The 20,709-nt window shown below is 32.6% G+C and overlaps 1 protein-coding gene across 1 annotated transcript in view; it reads left to right on the top strand.

Annotated features, from left to right (window-relative positions):
- Positions 1–393: 393 nt before the first annotated feature.
- Positions 394–20,709, top strand: part of Spt-I (serine palmitoyltransferase subunit I) — a 35,777-nt gene continuing 15,461 nt past the window's right edge. The window contains exons 1-6 of the mRNA XM_087149730.1: positions 394–639; positions 10,291–10,395; positions 10,558–10,649; positions 12,696–12,789; positions 14,177–14,249; positions 20,167–20,299. Of these exons, the coding sequence (XP_087005856.1) occupies positions 565–639; positions 10,291–10,395; positions 10,558–10,649; positions 12,696–12,789; positions 14,177–14,249; positions 20,167–20,299 (572 nt within the window). The 5' untranslated portion in view covers positions 394–564. The remainder of the gene's footprint in view (positions 640–10,290; positions 10,396–10,557; positions 10,650–12,695; positions 12,790–14,176; positions 14,250–20,166; positions 20,300–20,709) is intronic.

Below are 20,709 nucleotides of genomic sequence, written 5' to 3'. Positions count from 1 at the left end.
TTGGATGTTCAGAATACATACATGTGCATCACACAGCCACAAGTGGGCAGCTCTGAAAGAAATTCCGCGAGTTGAGGGCCTCATATTCGGTGCATGAAATAGTATTCCAGAATGCTACAGTTAGGTGAAGAAGTTGGGGTTCTGACGATCTCCGGGTCCACATATTCGTGTGAGCAAGCGCTCTCTTGTTGGAATACGATAAAATGTAAAGTCAACTAATAAATAAAAATCTATAATCGTGATTGAAACTTAAACAACAAGTTATATGCTTAGTTAAATTTTCAACCCCTGCCCTAGAATTGAAATTTTAAAATTGGAAGTAAAAATTTTTAGTGGCTCTCTAAAAACTTGGAAATTTTGCTCTAGCGCCATCTGTGCTGAGTTTTACACGGTAAACCATTCAATGGGAACAAAATCATCAATAAATCAATTTGTTATGAAACTTGATCAAACAATCAATGTATTGCTATGATCTGGGTGTGCTTTCTTCTCTATCCTTCAGCATTCTCAATTCGACGTAATTTTTTCTTGCTTTTACTGGAACTACTTAATTATATGGAATAAATGGAAACTAATTCGTATGAAATGCATTCCGAAACAACATGGGAATTGTATGAAATGTGTGTTGCATTCTTGCAGGTATATAAATAATTTAAGTCTTTTATAGTCAGAGATTTTCCGATGTTCTTGTTTATGATAATCCTTACTTAAAATGCTAATTATTTAAACACGACGTGCTTACAATAAATAGTACAGAAAATTAATTTGCTTGTCATGAGTACTCTGTTTCATTTTCGAAGATCAAATCGTTCTTACTCGCTCATATTTTTGCTCCTGATAAAAATATACTTGAGGGTGTCCCTTGGCGAAATTTGCGACTTATGTTTGGCGCCATTCCTGTTTGCTTGGAACACTGTGGTAACAGGAATGGCGGCCGAAAATTTATAAAATTGTAGTGTACCCAATATAAACAAAATTAAATAACACAATAAAATGAATATTATTTTGAATCGAAACAAAAATTAATGGAGCAAGCACAGAAATAAAAGGAAAAAAACTCACTTCTTCATTAAGCTTGAATATCCTCAGATTTAGGTGCACAGAATTCTCTATTAGCAATTAGATACTGTCTTAATTTATCATGAATAGTATCCGTGTACTCTGTTTATGAGTGCCCACATACCTTCGATCTTATTGACCATAAGCAAAAGTGCCAGCCGGTATCCAACGTAGAACTAACGGACCTCTGAAATTACATATACTCTTGAACATTTAAAAATAAGGCTTAAATCTAAACTTATCAGAATCACGATTGGGTTTCAACATCGGCCTGCTTGGCAATGAACCGCGATCACAACTTGGTAAGAATCTAGGGGCGCCCTCAAATGTAGTCTACTCATTTAAAAAAAATTTTAATTATGTAGCTTTGTTCATTTAAATTATATTTATTATTATATAACGAAAGATCTAATAAAAGTAAGTATTATAGATTTTTACAGATGTATATGCAGGGCGCATATAGACTTAATATCCGAATGATGATTGTCAATATATAGGTGGTCTTTGGAAAAATATGTTTATTACTAAACTTTTGGTATTAAAACTTGCTTTTTATGTGCAATCCATGCATGTCATTTTTGAACCTTTTTATCCTTCCATTATTTTGAATAATTATTAATAATAGAATTTATATTATATATTGCGTTAAACATATTATTTGTATTGATTCATTGGATGAAAAAAACGAAATATATATTTAATAAAACTTCATTGATTACTAATATTAAAATTGTCTGCAGCTAAATAATGATATTGATTAAATAATACTGAAGGATATTAATTTTGTATTACTGGCAAGCAAAGAGGGAAATAACTCTTTAAAATATATTTCTAAAATAAAATTTGGCAGTTCACTATTAGTTTCCATGCTAATTAAATCTGTAAGGTAACATAAAAGCATATTCAATCTAATCTGTTCTTAGTGTGTTTTATTATTATTTGTATGTTAGCATATTAAAGTGGTAATTATTTTTCACTCATTTATTGAAAACATCCATTAATATTATTAAAACATTCATCAATTAAAAGGTTACAATATTATTCGGCATATTGTTTTTTAAAAAAAAAACCTATTTATACAAAGCAAGAATAAAAACAAAAAATTTGGGAGAAAATTTTTATTTATGTTTAGAAGTAGTTTTGTTTTACACAACAAATGATGCTCAGATCCATGAATTTCTCTTCTGTATTTCCCAGGGAAAAATAACTGGTGTTATTAAAATTTTGTAGATCTTGTGATTGAGCAGGGCATTTATCCACTAATAAAAGAACTTTTTGTTTATCCGTTTTCCTATCAAATTTATAAAGGAAATAAAAATGTTCAATGTCATCTAGACTGTTTTGTTGCAAGTATATTTGCATGAAAGCTTCATGTTTTTAAGACATTATGGTTTCTTTAATCTTCCAATAACTAATGGTGTAAGTTTTTTCAGGATCATCAGAATTGCAAGAAAGTTAATCTTTTTTTTTAAAAAAAAACTTTTTTCCCACTGTGGCATGATAATAATTTTCCATTAAATGTTTAAAGTTTTGTTGTGCATTATTTAGAAAAACAAAAAGAGTCTCATTTTGACTTATTTTTCAGTTTGTGTCCTTTTTTTTTTCTTTCTAATTGTCTGCGTTTCTTTCCATTGTTGCACAGCTTCTTCATTGACATTTGTACTTTCCACAGAAAAGACATAAGTTTCCAAATGACGTATGTTTTTAATTCTCTGTCCCTTCCATCTGATGGCAAAAAGTTTTGCGTGTCACAACTCTTTGACAGCTGATCGTCTTACAATCTCATGTCAACGTTAACACGAAGTTTTGAGGCATAAGCTTCTTCAAACTATGTCAACCTAACTTTTTAAAATTCCTCATTCTTTTCATTGCTCCTTTTTCAATAGAACACCTTATTCTCAGTTTGCTATTACAATTGCTTGGAGAAAAAAAAAAATTTAAATCCTTAAACAGAGTCCCTCTTAACGTTGATTCTGAGCCATTCAATGACTTTGTCAAAACCTTCTTTGAACAGTTTTCATCAGGTTTTTTTTTTAAACCTCCATTTCAATTAAAGTGACAATTTTGTTCTTTTTGCCATGTTGAAAAGCAAACATCGAACTAAAAGAATAATCTTTTGTTAGCTGTTAATGTCACGTCGTAAGTATTGTACTAACTTCTTTAATTAGTTGTGATTTGAGCCAAGAACTCTCTATGCTTGTACACCTCTGAGTGAAATGTGTTCCTGGAATCTGAACAATAGGGTAAGGAAGAGGAGAACCAGCTAGTTTACCAACTGAAGGATGGCCAGGTGGATTCTTTTTTTGTGGTCTGAAAGCCATATTTTAATAGCCTTGAACTATGATTTTGAACACTAAATTATGCATTTTTCTCAAAAAAAATGTTTAAAAGTAACAGGGGTCTGTTTAGAAGAAATTTGGGTCCATTAACGGACCCTTCACAAAATATTTTAACTTAAAAACGGATCCTTCACAAAATAATTTATCTTTTAATCGGACCCTTCACAAATTATCCTCATTATTTTGTTAATTGAATAAACCCTTCCCTGCGGAAAAAAAAGAAAGATGGATGTAAATGAACTAAGTTATTAAAATTCTAATTCCTAATTTATTAAAATTATTAACATTGTCGGTTATTATACCATCATCAACAGCTACTGTTGAAAGGTTATTTTTGAAAATGAATCTTGTTTGCACTGAGTTGCGAACGAGAATGAAACAAGAGACACTCGATAGACATTTACGCATTATTGTAAATGGGCTGGAAAAATTGACTGATGCTGAGTGTTCAGTAGGACTGGGCGATACATCGATGAATCGGAAAACGTCGATGTTGTGCAATCATCGCCGATCCGATGCTTAGACTGGCCTCCTTTTCGAAGCATCGTGAATTCCGATGCGAGCACGATGTTTTCCGATGCCAGGTTGACATCGATGTTTCCCGATGCCGCGAAGCACGATTCTCCCTCTCCAACATTGATGTTCGTAAGCACGCGCGATGAGCATTTTCCCCCGATCATGCGGCGACATCGATTGTCGTGACGATATTTTCCCCTATGTTTCTTCCTTCGCGAAGCATCAAGTAACGATGTGCTCACACGATGATTTCCGAAGTGACTAGACGATCTTTCCCCTTGTGTTTCTTCCTTCGCGAAGCATCAAGTAACAATGTGCTCACACGATGATTTCCGAAGTGACTAGACGATCTTTCCCCTTGTGTTTCTTCCTTCGCGAAGCATCAAGTAACAATGTGCTCACACGATGATTTCCGAAGTGACTAGACGATCTTTCCCCTTGTGTTTCTTCCTTCGCGAATTGTCAAGTAACGATGTGCTCACACGATGATTTCCGATGTGACTATAACTCATCGCCAATGAAAGATGAAAAGGTGCTTTCTTCATTTCATGTAAATCCAAGAAAAGAAAGTGATTCTCGGAGGATTATTTATGTTTTGTTATTTGACAATACTTTGAGATCATTTTTGTCTTGTTGAAGAAACGATCTTCTGTTTCGATAAGACTTTTTATTTATTTACTTTTTTACCTATTTATTTTTCTTTGTTAAATCTGAAGAATTGCATTCCCTCAATATGGATAAAATGTTTTCATTAATAATTTTATATAAAGCTGCAATTTTGCATAATGACCACGTTTTCAATTATTAAAAAATGATTATTATTATTGTTAGAAAATATTTAAAAAAAAAATCTAATATTTTTGCAAAAAATCTTTGCAAACGAGGTTTTGAACCGACAACTTCTCAAACGCAAATTTTCTTTTTAAGACAGTCGTTTCGTTTTTATTTCTTTGTCATTTTCTTTTTCGACATGACTGCTTTTTGATCTTTCTTATTTATAACAATTTTAATAAGAGTGTGCAGTTAAATTTTATTTCCACGAAATATAGTTTATCAACATAATAATACATTAGGTCATCAATAATTTTGAAAAGAAAATTTCAAATAATTGATTTTTACAATATTGAAGCCATAATAATTTCCATAAAATCCTTTTTCAGGAAATTTTGTTTTTATACTGGTTTTTCTCAATTTCCTCAATTATTGAAGGTTACTACCTTCAATAAATTATTGAAAGATATTCTTCAAGAAATTCTGGAGAATGAAAGGTCAAGAGGTTATGCGCATCGGCTGTTCTAAGTTTTCTAGCTTTCTCAATCCATATATATATTTTTTTTTTATCTTTTTCTATTACGTTTTTTATTTTTCTGTTTATAAAGATTTTTAAATTGTTGGCTCAATGCACACTTAAAATTTTATTTTTATAATTGTATCTATTTTATTTTTGCAGTTGGCTGACATAATTCGTTTATCCAAAGATAATTTTATGTAAAAATGATTTTAATTAATTTTTTTATTAGTAATAGTCGAAAAAAGTTTGAATTGTAAGGTATACAAATTTTTTTTAAAAATATAACTTTTTATTTTAAAATAAAAAAGTTAAAAGAAATTAGTTGAATAGTTTCTGAAAAATAAATTTTAAAAAAATCAGACTTTTTGAAATCCAATTATGAAGTCAACAGTAATTTTTTTTTTCATGCACTGCACTCTATCCACAAATATCAAATATTAATTGCTAAAATATCCATGTTTAGATAAATTTATTACAATATGAGAGCTGAAAAAATGTACCAATATCTTCTAATTTTATTTTCTAGAAAAATTATTTCTTAATGTAATAATTTTTTGATGTGTTTTTGTCTAAGATACCTAACCATCTTTAAGAATGTTGAAAATTAACGATAATTTTTGTTGGCTAAGGTTGAAATACTATTCTTTTTTTTTTTAATTCATCCTTAAAGATAATTTCTCATTTTTTTTAAGCTGCATGTAAAATTTTAATGAATTATTCGTTTCACTAGTTAACTATTTATTCAATACCCTCTTTCTTTACTTTAAAAACTTCCGATTGTTTTCAGAAAAGTTTGAAAAGATGTGTTTTATTTAAATTGAAAAAGACAGTCTATCGAATTATTTTAATACAAAAGAAGAAAATAATCAATTTACTAAACATTGATATGCCCGGATATAAAGTCATATATTTAATTTACTCCTATCTTTACTTTTTCTCTTATTGATTATATAACTTTATTGAAATTAAATACCTATAAAATGAATATAGTTCGTATAATGTAAATTTGATGCATTTTGGCAGATTTTCACTTTTATAAATTTTCTCTGAATATCCCCCTTGAAATCTTACTCTCCTTTTTCCACAAACACACAAAGTTTAAATTCTAAAAATCTAATATATATATTTAAAATTTTAGATTTAGTCTTACTTTACAGTAGCATCAAATAAAAAAAAAAGTAAAGGTGTGCAAGAATGCAAAATTTGGCAAAACCAAATGTGAAATAGTAATGTGACATCGCGATGTATCGAAACATCACGATGTTTGAGTGGCGATGCATCACGATGCTGAAATCTTAACATCGCCCAGTCCTAGTGTTCAGCTATTATAGATATTTTCAAATCTACTGGCAATTGACGTATATTGCTCTAATATTTTGTTAATTTTGTTTTTCTGCTTTAATTCTAATGCTAAGTTTGATCTCATTTAATTATGTACCTTTACCTCTTCGAAGTAAAAAAAAAAAAAATTATAAATTCCAAGTGTAGTATTCTAAGAAAATATAACAAATATCATGTGTGCATTCTTATTGATATTAAATGATAATTTTTTTTTTTGTAAATAAGTAATTGAGCAATATATATTTATTCATGAAATTAATTGATAAAATATTATGTAAATAAAAATTAACTTATGTCAATTTTTAAAAAATAAAAATATTATAAATTTAAGAATTGCTTAAGTTTACCTATTGTGTAACACATTAGAAGTGATACATAACTAAGTTGTATTATTTAAAATATGTCAATTGAAATTATTAAAAATGTGAGTGATTTTGTTTCCATTATTCATCCGAAATGAATATTCTGCCTTCAGCAGTATAGGCTAAATACCAAATATTTTTGTGTTGCATCTCTAATTTAGTAGCAGCAATTGCTGTTTATATTTGAAAATTTATAATTTTTTTATTATAATTTTACAGTGTTGAGCATAATTTTGTATCTATTTAAAATTTAAAAACTCCTTGAAAAGGTTTTTTGCAATAACAGGACCCTATTTGCACAAATTCACAAAATCAGGACCCTGGTTAAAAGAATGTGACTTAACGCTTATTTTATATTCACAAATTACGAGTAATTTTTTCACAATTTTACTAAAACAGGACCTTTCACAAAATGTCATGACAGAACCCTGAGTAAGAATTTTTGTAAGTCAGTAGGTACCTTCTATAAAGAACTCACACAAGATTTTAATATTTCACTGTTTGACCCTAACCTCACCTTATCATATATGTATACAGTCAACCTTCCTATAACGCGGTACTCTCAGAACGTGGTTTCCGTCAACAGCATCCCATAAGTTCCTTTCGCGTAGCCTAAGCTGTTTAGTTCGTTAGGGCCTATTTGAATTATGAGGGATCAGATAGCGCCAGTTTCATGTAGGTCCAGGCAGTGGGATCGCGGCATAGTAACTAGATATGTTTACATAAAGATTATCTCCGGCTTATCTCATAGCGACATCGGTTTTAGTCTTTTCAGAGCTCTTTCACAGTGCACACGTTTTGTTGGTGACCAAGTCTTTCTAAAAAAATTTCTGCACCGTCCGTTCGTTCAGCTTTTTGCTGTTTAATTTGTGGTTTATAATTGGACAACATTACACAATACTGTAAGTAATATTCTTCTTTTGTTCTGATATAATAAAAATAAAGTAATTATTAACCCTAGATTTGCATCATGTCAAACAGGAAAGAAACAAGGAAAGAGTTAAAAAGAAAGTTTATATCTCTTGAAGATAAAATCAAAATTCTAAATCGTTTAGAAGGCGGGGAAAAACTATCTTTGGTTGCAAAATCAACCAAGTTGAATGAATCTACAATTGGAACCGTAAAGAAAAATGCAGACAATATAAGGAAAACTGTGGCAGATGGCTGTCCGTTAGGTGCGAAACGTGTTACTCGCACCCGAAATTCTAATCTGGTTAAAATGGAACGGGCGTTAATGATCTGGTTGGAAGACTGTATAGCCAAAAAGATTCCTATCAGTGGAAATCTTATCAAGCAGAAAGCACTTAAAATCTATGAAAATTTAAGGAATATTGGGCATTCTTCTGCAGAGCTAGAAAATCATTCGTTTGTCGCGAGTAAAGGGTGGTTTGAAAAACTAAAAAAAAGGTACTCATTACACAATATTATGTTTCAAGGAGAACAGGCCTCAGCAGATGCTGAGGCTGCCGAGAATTATAAGCTGGAATTAGCTAGAATTATCAATGAAGGAGGCTACTCACCTCATCAGATTTTTAACGCCGATGAGACGGCATTATATTGGAAAAAACTACCATCTAGAACCTTCATTTTGAAAAATCAAAGGCGTGCTCAGGGGTTTAAACCTTCAAAAGAGCGTGTCACCCTTCATATGTGCAGCAATCTATCAGGGAGCCTGATGATAAAACCTATGATAATAAATCATTCTTCAACTCCACGTGTTATGAAAAACATTAATAAGACCGAATTGCCTGTATTCTGGCGATCTAATAAGAAGGCTTGGATGACCCAAGATTTATTTAAGGATTGGTTTATCCCGGCAGTGGAAACCCATATGATGGAAAAAATTGTATTTCAAAGTTTTATTGGTTCTTGATAACGCTGGTTGCCACAACATACAACTGGATCATCCAAATGTAAAAATTTTCTTCCTTCCTCCTAACTGCACGTCATTAATACAACCTTTGGACCTAGGAGTCATTCAAACTTTAAAAATGTATTACACACGCCAAGTTTTCCAAACCATTTTCGACAGATTAGAAAGTAGTGAAAATAAAATCCTTACTCAAGTTCGGATGGAATTTTCTATTTTAGATTGTATTAGAACCGTGTCATCGGCTTGCGCGGAAATTAAACCATCAACGCTTAATGCTTGTTGGAAACCCTTTTTACCTGAAATGGTTCAAGCAATACAAGATGATTCTGCAATTTCACTCTCAGTTACAGAAATAGTAAACATTGCTTCTCGTTTAGGCGATGAAGAATTTACAACAAACCATCAGGATGTAAGAGAACTCATACTCGGGGAATAAACTTTAGATAAGGATGAACTGATGGATTTAATTGATACACCCACCTCAAATCCATTGGTGAACGAAAATAAGAAAAACGAATGGGTGCCAAATGTCGATTTATGAATTTATGAACGATTTATAAATGTCGACTTGCGCGGAAATTAAGCCATCAACGCTTAATGCTTGTTGGAAACCCTTTTTACCTGAAATGGTTCAAGCAATACAAGATGATTCTGCAATTTCACTCCCAGTTACAGAAATAGTAAACATTGCTTCTCGTTTAGGAGATGAAGAATTTACAACAAACCATCAGGATGTAAGAGAACTCATACTCGGGGAAGAAACTTTAGATGAGGATGAACTGATGGATTTAATTGATACACCCACCTCAAATCCATTGGTAAACGAAAATAAGAAAAACGAATGGGTGCCAAATGTCGATTTATAAGATGTGAAAAAAGGGCTAAATTTGGCTAATGAATTAGAACTCCATTTCATTGAAACTGATCATTCAACGGTGCGTAGCGCAAAGTTTAAAAGAGAGTTAAGAAATTGCTTAGCTCCCTATAGAGAGTTTTTAGTGGAGTTAGAAAAAAAAGCTACAATCGAAAATCAATGTGAAGATGAGCCAAGTGAGGAAGACATTTTGCGTATTAAAAGAAGACAAGTTAGGCGACTCATATTATCTGACAGCGAGGATGAGTGTTGAAAGATTAAATTTTACAAAAGTCTTTCTTGTTTTTGTTGGAAAACAGTTTTTTAGTTTAATTTTGGTATCATTTCTTTATATAAACTCTTCAATTCAACAAAAATAATTTATAATTTATCTTTTCCTTATTGGTCTCCATATAACGCGGTACAAATGATGTGATTTGTACTAATTCTGCGTTTCTTATAGCGCGGTTTCCATACAACGCGGTAGACGGTTTCCATAGAACGCGCTACGAATTAGCCTGGTTTGTACGGTTAAATCCGAGTTTCTTATAGCGAGGTTTCCATAGAACGCGGTACGCACTCACCGTGTTATAGGAGGGTTGACTGTATATATATTTATACAATAATATGCAAATTTTACCACTTATTTTTTTCAGGCACCTACGTACCATCTTGCTCTAGAAGCAGTATTAGTTGTCTGGGTAATATGGTTACTTGTTCACAAAAGCTATAAACCTCAGAGAATGGAATTGACTGAACGCGTAAGTTCATTCAATAAAATGGAATATTCTGTAAACTTTTCACAACAATTGAAAATTAACTTTAAGGTCAATTAATTTGGATAAGCTATATTTTTATTATTATATCTCAATATATTCAGTTTCAAGATTTCACTTTTTAATGTGTAATATTATTTGTTAAAGGAAAAAGAGCAATTGATTGCTGAATGGACTCCAGAACCTTTAGTGCCTCCATCTGATGAAAATTTAAATTTAAAAACAAGAACAATAAGTGGGTAAGATTACTTTCATTTTCAAGCTTTATTTTTTGAAATCTAACCTTTTGTATTATCCTTTTCTATTTTAGCTTGTTTCTTGTAATTTAGATTGTAATACGTGACTACTAAATTTGTCTTGGTAAGCCTGACACGAGAAGTCACAGTATGTCATAAATTTCATCAAAAGTCATAAAAAGGACATTTTTATCGATTTTGGTAATTACTAGGCTGAAAATAACCTAAATTATACATTTTATCGTTGTATATTTTCCCTGAAGTAGATTTTTCCTTCTTTAGTTTTAAAGAATTTCTGCATTCATGTTTTCTTTTCTCTTCATCTCTTTCTCTCTCCTTCTCTGTTTTATAAAGACATAATTTGAAATGGTAGTCCAAGCAGGAGCTACTTTGACCCAACCTTATAAAGGGCTCTCTTTTTTTTAATGGTAATTAAAACTTTAAAAACAAGTTTATTTATTGTTCACTAAAGATGTCAATTTAGAACTAATGTTTATCAGAAAAGCTTATTGCAGTGAAACCTGCCAAGTTGACCACCCTTGTAAGTTGGGCACCTGCATAAGTTGACCTCAATTATCAAGAATGGAATTTTTCCTATATAATATAAAGAAGCAAAACCTTTGTAGCTTGACCACCTGTCCATCTTGTATGTTGACCACTGAAATAAGTCAATTTTGTCTAGGAGTATTATGAAATTCTATTCTAAAACCCTCATAAATTGACCAGAAAAAAAATCAGAAAATTTTCTGTCATTTTTGCAATGTATATTAAAATTTCACTTGTTTGGTGAAATAGTGTAAAAAGCTAATCTAAACCCTTTTGTGAGTTGACCATCAGGGGAAACTGTAAGGGGTCAGCTTTTGACCATTTCTTTCATCCATTCATTGAAAACAGGCGTGTTAGTTGAAAAGTTGCTCTTCCAGTTGCAATAGTGAGCATTTGAATAAATGAATGCTCTGAAATATGCTTTGAACCTTTATTTATGGTCTTTGATCTTTCAGTGTAGTAAATAAATTTTAAAATGTTCAAATAATTTTATTTTGTTAAAGTTTTCAAATTGCATGTTTTCGTGTTCTGATATTTTAAGAAATTATACTTATTAAACACTTCACATGCATAACTAACGAAATTATTTTTTTAGAAAAAATTAGTTAAATATTAGAATTATATGTATCAAATTGAAGTTCATTCAGTTCACACACTTCACACAATTGAAGTTCACACATTTCTTAAGATATTCATTTACATATTTTCTGAATAAAATTTTTAAGTCAAGTAAAAAAAAATTTAAATATACAGCAACATGATATAGGAAACGAAAAAATAAACAATGACCCACCCCCTCTATAAGTTGACCACTTGTCGAAGTTGACCGCTAAAACAATGCACCACAAGTGGTCTACTTACACAAGTTTTACTGTACTAACATTTCCTGTTTTACTATTTTAATTCTAAATTTAAATTTAAAGAGAAAAAAAATTGGCCAAAGCAGCCCTAGTATCCTACGGTTTAATAATATAACATTTATATTTATTAAATGTAGGGATTTAAAATTTTTAAGTTATGTAGCCTCCATTGTTTATTTTTTAAATAATGGGAATTTTCTGTAATGAAATAATTTTCGTGGTATTAATTTTTTTGGAAATAGATAAAAAGACAGTGCTGACTGTATTGCTTAGTTATTAAAAGAAAATAATAATAAAAGTTGATGCATCAAGTTAACAAAAACACTACAATCTGTATAATTTTAAAGTATTTATATAATTACAAATATGTTTTCGAAATTTTTAAGTAAAGAAATGACATGATCTTAAAGCCATGAAAAGTGTCCAACACCAAAAACATGCCACCTCTGCTGTAAGCTAATTAGTTTTCCTTGTGTGTATTGGTTTAAATTAAGTACCCAGACAAGGTAGAAATCATTTTCTATTTTTTTAGTCTGTTTTAGAATATTTAATGTAATTTTTTTTATTCTGTAGTTATTTTCTGCTGTTAATTTCGGATAATAATTTATTTTATTTGTTAATTTTCTTAACTTAATTCTTTTAGCAAAGTTGGGAAAATGGTAATTGTGGACGGTAAGAAATGTTTGAATGCTGCAACTCATAATTATTTAGGTTTGGTAGAGCATCCTAAACTAGAGGTACTTTTCTATTGTTTTTTTAAAAGAAATTTGTTCTCAATTTCATAAAATATATTACATGTTACTTATTTTTTATACAAAAAGTTTTAATTTAAACATATTTTGCAAGTGATGAAGAGAAATGGAGTGTAATTTTTTTATGAGAGGCACTTCAGTTTGAACTGAGCCTTGAGTTATTTTTTGCTACTTTGCACAAACTGATATAATTGCAGGGATCAATCCAGGATTAAACAACCCAGGATCAGCCAGGGTTCTCTTATTGGAAATTTATGAAAAAATATATATGATTTCATGGAAATTATTTTATCTAAAATCTCTAGTTCTATTTCTTTAAAATTTAGAAATTTCTAAAAAAAAAAACTAGGAATGTATGGGTACAAATAAAATTAAATGGACAATACTTTTTAGATAGATAAACAAATGCTAAAAAACTCTAGATAAACAAGACTGTCATGTTTAACAATCTTGTAATTAAATCTATATAAATTTTCTATTTGGAATAATAATTTTTTTTTCAAATCAAGCAATAGAAATGTACAATGTTGTTACAGTTTGGTACACATGGTTACAGTTTAATTCCTTTATAACTGCAGTGTAGTCAAACTCATTAATTACAAAATGGAAAAGGTGGTGTTAATTTATTTGTTAAATCATCAGCATGCTTGTCTAAGCTGAGTTGACTGAAATTGCAGGAAAATAAAACCAAAATTTCTTATACACCAAGATAAACTAGAAAAGTTTTACCTTTTATTATTTTTAATTTACCCTGCTGAGAAAAATGCATGATGTGTTATGGTTAAATCGTTCACTTATAAGTGCAATATATTTTAGGGTATAAAATACATCTCATATATTTATTAAACAGGGTGTGTATATTGATTCAGTATGTTTCTTAATACTTTTAGAGGTTATCTATTACAATTAGCAATTATGAAGAGAGTTGTATACATTGGCAAAATACTGTGTGTGTTTGTCTGATTGGATTTCAATGTCTCCAATTATAACTTTATTATTCAGAATTTATTCTAAAGAAATGTCTTCAGAGCTGAAAAAAATTCAGACCCACTTACGGGGTGTAGCACAGAGAATCAGCGAGTACAACCTAGTAATGTTCAAGTTGTGGGGAAAGGTTATTTCGATTATGTCAACCTTCATCTATCAAAAGATAGAATAGAGTTAACATATCTTATATACTAGTGAACTGATGTTTAATAATTAGTGTGGTAGTTACGTCACTGAGTTAACTTTGTTCCCAGACGTGTGCTACTAGTTCATTATTTTAGTTCTTTTAATGTTTTAATGTACAAATGGAATAATTTTTTATCTATTTCAAATACATTCCTGTAATACTTCGTATTTATTGTAATATCTCTTATTCATTTTTTAGGAAGCCGCCTTACAATGTTTAAGAAAATACGGTGTGGGTTCTTGCGGACCTCGGGGCTTCTATGGAACTGTTGGTAATGTTCAAAACAAAACAATTATTTTAAACAAAAGAGACTGCTCTATTATAAATCTATAATGCATATAGGAAGAATTTAGTGGAAGAAAGTATCAAGTGTCATTCTGAAAAATTTCAGAATTTATCTTGCTGCTATATTTTCTAAAGCTGATGTTCCTAAATTCCCAAAAATGTTGCTGAGAATGTTCTTCCTATAAGCACTTGAATTATTGTCATTAGTCAGGATGTCTTTGGTGATATAATGCTGAATAAAGTTACCCTATTTGATTTCTGCTTCACACTGACTACTGAATTGATGTACAAAATATTCCCATTGATTGGCAGGTTCCGTATTTAAATCCTCTTTTTGTTGGGCTAGCCGTCGTAAGTGATATCTGTAGTTTTTATTACTGAGTAACGCAAACACTGATTACAAAATATACTCCCACAAAGGTGAGTTTGTCCTTATTCTTGATCCAGGAGTTCCTATGTGATAAAATACAAAGCTCTAGGTGCTCTAGGTGATGTTCAAAAATACAAAGCTGCCGAGTTGTAAATCTGAAAAGAATCACCTGTTCAATGATAATTAAAAAAAATTTGGTTATCTATAATAAGATTATCTTTTGCATTTATTATTTACTACTTTTACATTTTGTACCAGACTAAAAGCAAGACCCTTTTTTCACTGCTGAGCGCAAGGTAAAATCACAATCATTTTTATTCTTCCAGGGGAAAAAAAGCTAGAGGAGCTGAAATTCTTCAATGAAATTTTTGCTCTGAAAATTTCACTATTCCAAACCAAAAAATTTCTTCTGAGATTTTATTAGAATTGCATCCAGTAGAATTAATGCTTAGTCTACCAAAATCATTTTACTAGGTTACCACTTTCGTAAAATTAACATGACATGTTTACTAAGCTTGCAAATTTCTAAAGATACAACAATGAGGTTTTGCATGGTGAACAATTTTTTGAACTAAATTTTATTTTCAATTTTCACGTCGATCAGGGTTATAAGAAATATAGTTCATTTAAATGTTTAAGTAAGAATTGACAATGTGACTTGTTTGAGTTTGTTTATAAAAAGGGACCTTTACATACCATTTGGGCTTATTATTGTTAAAATATTTTTTATTTATTTATTTTGGAAAAATTATTGTTTTGATAGGTACAGCTCTCAAATTAAAAAACGGACCAGCCTGAATAGCTTTTGATCTAATTATCAGATCTTTACGTTCTGGGATTCATTCTTAATGGTTCAAGGGAGTGACCTCAAATATGCTAATTAATTAGCGTGGATGATTTTTTAAGTAAAGAAATTTGACACAAAAACATACTTTCTCTGAATTATACATACCTTTTTTTTTTCAAGGGATTGAGATTTCAAACCCCCAAAATATATAGGGTGTTATTATTTTTGCTAAAACCTAGTATGCAATCTTTTTTAGTGTTAAAATATGTATTTTACTTTTTCGGTTATGTGTTTTTAAATATCAGGCGTGAGATTCGTCTCATTTTTGGTAGAATTTACAACTTTTTTAACTTTAGAAAAAATTAACAAAATTTAATTTTAGAAGAAATTCTAACTATATAAATTTCATTGTCATTTTATTCGTTTTAATCAGGATTTATATATGAAGCTTAACAGTTTGTTGGATTGTCAATATACATATATAGTAAAAAATAAAATTATTAAATAAGGATGTAAACCGTTTAAACATTTTCTTTTTGTGCAAAATAGTTTTACTCACCTTTTTTCATGATTTGTGAGTCGATAGGTATTTCTTTCTCTTTCTCTCTTCCTTATCCCCAAAATTAGCAGGGCTAAACTATGTCCATGAAATTCATCACCCGGAGGAAGTCGGCCACCATAAGTGTGTTATTAAGAATGTCCCTTTTGTCCAGACCAAGACAGTCCAGTATATGTTGGGGGGAAGCCTGCATGTTGTGGCACCTGGGGCAGTTAGGGTAGATTTTAATACTACCCTCAAAAGAAAGGGACTTAAGGTGGCCGCTGATAAGCCTGGTAAGTGCAGTCTGGTCCTTGCGGTTGCACCGAATGTTGAGTGCACCTCCTGGACTGGTGCTCTGGTACCAGTGATGTTTGGGGGGTACGAGCCAGGAAGCGAGGTCTTCTTTTTTCTTTTTTGATGCCAGCTCCATGAAGGTGAGGGAATTTGGACTTATCAGATTTTCTTTCGTCCCCTCCTTAGCCAGAGTGTCGGCGATGTCATTGCCCAGAACCCCAACGTGAGAAGGGATCCATTGGAGGTGGACTTCACGCAATCGTGAGAGGATTTTAATTTTTTGTAGGATTGAAGCACCTGTTTTGTCTCTCACCTTCCTCCAATGCGTTAAGTATTGTATGGAGCTGAGGCTGTCAGAGAGGATCCAGATGTTATTTTGATCCTGCAGTGTTAGAAGAGAATCCAGGGCAGTATCTATAGCAATGAGTTCACTTCTAAACACCGAGCAGAAATCAGGATTCCTTTTGGAGATGTTGAGGGAGACATTACTTGATTTGATGTAGACACCACTGCCAGATGATGATGTTTCTGTCTTGCTTCCGTCTGTGTACACCAGTATTGATTGTTTGGGGATGGTATTAATAACCTCTAAAGCAAGTTGCTTAAGCAATTCCGGGTGATCCAGCTTCTTGTTAACTTGTGATGAAAGGTGTTGATGGAAATAAACACCAGGTAGTCCTTCAGTTGGGTCAATGAATTGTTTATTAAGGCAATCCTCGACATTTCCAGCAAGTACATTGTTAACTACGGCCTGGCTAAGTGGGCTGTTCTTCTTTAGTCTTTGGTTGCTGCTCCACCTTAGTAGATAATCTGCTGTTCTGTTTTGGTGTCCAAGGCTAGAGAGCTTGTTAAAGTATTTAGTAAGGAGATAATTTCTTCTGAGACCTAGAGGCTGGAGGTCGGCCTCAAACAAGACAATGTCATTTGGACAACTGTTTCTGAGTCCAGTAATAATGCGAGCAGCAGAAAGCTGGACTCTTTCAAGTCGTTGGAGGTTTGAAGCAGATGCACAACTATAGACTGGTGCTCCATATTCCAGGATTGGTCTGATGAGTGCAAGATATGTGGCTCTTAAGGTGGTAGCGTCAGCGCCCCAATCTCGCCCAGCAATATACTTTAGGATTTTAAGTCTCTTCCTGCTTTTCAACACTAAGTTGTTTATATGCTTATTGTTGGTGAGATCAGGATCTAGAATGAAGCCCAAGTAGCTGGGGTGTTTTTCAACAAGTAGAGTTTGGCCATTCAGTAGGATATTGGGTTGAAATCTGTAGAGTCGTTTGTTAGTAGTGAAGAAACTAACAGAAGATTTTGAATGATTAAAGGTCAATTTGTTGCACTTTGCAAACTCTTGAATTTCCATTAAAGTTACATTAAGGTGATTCTCGATATTGCTGACTTCTGAATCAGAACACCATAAGACGATGTCGTCGGCGAATAGTCCTACCTCACAACGCTTCGAAATGACCCTCTCAATGCCAGCCAGAAACAAAGAAAACAGAGTTGGGCTGAGAACTGATCCTTGGGGAAGTCCCTGCCGCTGAGTAAAGGTGTCTGATAGCACATTGTTGAATTTGACGTTGAAAAGTCTGAATTTCAAGAAATCATTAATCCATGGCAAGGCAAATCCATCAATTTTGAAGAAAGTAAAGAGTTTGACAATAAGTTTTTGTTTCCAAACTCTATCAAATGCCTTAGACAAGTCCAAAAAGACAGCTGCAGTATGTTTTGTGGGCAGGTGATTGTGGGCATCACGTATTCGCTGTCCAAAGAATAGTACTTGATCAGTAGTACTGTGTCCTGTCCTAAAGCCGTATTGTTCCTTCGGGAGTAGGTTATGACTATCAAGAAAAAAGATGAGTCGATTTAAAAGCATCCTTTCCATGATCTTACAAGCAGTGCTGGTGAGTGCAATTGGCCTATAACTATCGGGAGAGCTGGCTTCTTTATTGGGTTTCCTGATCGGAATTATGATAGCTCTTTTCCACTCATTGGGGAGGCGTCCTAGACGCCAGGATTGATTTATGATGTCTAGGAATCTTCTTGTAAACTTCTTTCCCAGATGTTTTAGCATTTGTCCATGGATGCCGTCCGGTCCCGGGGACTTGTTAAGATTTGCTTCATTCATTGCACACTCCAATTCGTGCAAATTAAAGTTACTTGTGAAGATAGGGTTTCTTGTAGCAGTTGTGCGACATCCATGTAAAACGTTTATGGCCTTATTTTTTACCTTTGAATTCTCCTTGGAAAAATTTAAGGTGCTTGTATCTTGATAAAATAATCCTAAAAGATTAGCAGCCGCTTTGTCGTCTTGTGCTAGGTTACCATTTTCGTCAACTATGGTGTTACATTTTTCACGTTGTTGTTGTTCCTTATTGAGGCTCTTAACTAGTTTCCAAAGTTTAGTGTCAGATGATCTCGAGTCTAACTTGGAGCAAAGTTCCAACCATTTCAATCTTTTGCTTTCAGCATAGGATCTTCTGATGTCAGCATTAACCCTGTTTAGCTCAATTCTAGAATGGACATTAGTAGAGTTGGTTAGCTCTGTGATCAGTTGATTCCTCTTGACCAATAGCGGCTTTAACTGAGAGGAATTATGGTTGAAGAAAGGAATATAATTCTTCACATTACCTCTTGGAATTGTCCTTCGAGCTATCTGTAATATGGCATATTTGAAAGATTTCCAATTGCAATTTATATCCTCTTCAAGCGGTGTGGTCGTTTCATTTTCTAGCATTGTAGTGTAACTGCTCCAATCAGCCTTTTTGAAATTCCAATACCTTCTGCTTGTTTTTTGTAGTCGTTGTCGCTTGCAGAATTCAATCAGAATAGGTAGGTGGTCACTACCAATGTTCTCCAGCACTGACCATTTGCAGCCAGGAGAAATATCAGGGGTTACTAAGGCGATGTCAAGTGCCTCGGAAGTGTGGTAACTGTAAGAAAAGTGCGTTGCAGCGCCATCATTGAGTAAAGTAAAGCCGCTATCATCCAGTAAGTTTAGGAGGTCATTTCCTCTCTGATTTTGATCTGAGCAACCCCAAATTGGGTGCTTTGCGTTAAGGTCCCCTATGAAGATAGTGTTTTCAACAAAGCCATCGCAAAAATTTGTTGGAAGTTTTTTGTTATTTGGTGGATGATAAAGATTGATAATGTTAAGCAGCTTACCTCTCCAGGCTACCTGGATACCCTGTGTCTCAAGGTCAGAATTTGATCCCATTGAGCTATTGGTGTCTAAGCTCCTATAATTAATGTCTCTGATGAGAAACGTAAGGCCACCTCCATTACCTTGTCTATCACAACGGAAGATGTTATATCCCTTTACTTTAAGTGACACATATTTATTTAATTTGGTTTCTTGGAGGGCAACTATCTGTACCCCATGGGTGTTTGCAAGTTCCAACACCTGGTCAAGTTTGACTCTTGAGGCTGCGGTTGAGATCCCATTGATGTTACATTGAAGGATTTTTAAAGTTCCATTGGAAGTACTTGAGGAAGGTAGTATATTTTTCGAGCGTGGTCCGCTTCCAAAGCCACAAACGCGATCCTTTTTATCCTGCGCGACGATCGAGGCAGTATGAGAGTTAGAACAAGACATGAATTTCATGGTTGGGGTAATAGTGCAGCTTCTGAAGTCTTATGACTGGAGCACCAGTTGGCAGAAGTCTGACTTGGCTCCTTCGCCTGTTGACTTTAGCTGAGTGTAATGGAACGGCCTTCTCGCCTTGGGTGACCCTTCCAGGAGTAAAACTCCAGACGTACATCGCCCGTTCCACTCAGGGTCACCCCCTCGCCACGGTGAGGCAGCCAACAGGACTTGAGGGGGATAGGTATTTTTATATGTTTTGTTCTTTTCCCCTTCTCATGCCTGTGATGATTTCTGAGGTATATATATTTCAAAACATGTTATTTTGCAGACATTCATTTGGAACTTGAGGAAAGATTGGCTAAATTTATGAGACAGCAAGAAGCAGTTCTCTATTCATATGGATTCTGTACTATATCAAGTGCCATTCCAGCCTATTCAAAACATGGGGACATCATATTCTGGTAATTTGTGTTTATTTAATTTTTATATCAATTATTTTTCGTGAACCTTTTTTTCTTATTTATAACATGCGGAATTGTTAAAACCTTTTCCACCTATTACTTCTTCTTTTGAAATGTTTAAGAAAAGTTTCTTTCTGAGCGAGTTATTCTAGGTGAATCGCTATGGTGTGACAGATAATAGTTTTATAATTATAGGGCAAAATTAATAGTCATCACAAGCCAACTAAATATAACATTTTATTATTATTTTTAATGAGTATGGAATTATTATGAATATTTTATTAGACTCTGAAAAGTTACTACATTTCACACTTGTTTTGTAAAATTTTTCTTCGTTTTCGAAATGAATTTTATAATATTTACCATATTTCTAGAAATGCTTAAAAAAATGCCTTACATTATAATATCAT

Source organism: Parasteatoda tepidariorum, chromosome 8, assembly GCF_982258835.1.
Source record: "Parasteatoda tepidariorum strain Cologne lab strain chromosome 8, Ptep-v5.0, whole genome shotgun sequence".
Classification (NCBI taxonomy): Eukaryota; Metazoa; Arthropoda; class Arachnida; order Araneae; family Theridiidae; genus Parasteatoda; species Parasteatoda tepidariorum.
Note: the sequence above shows the minus strand (reverse complement) of the source record. Positions and strands in the feature narration are given on the sequence as shown.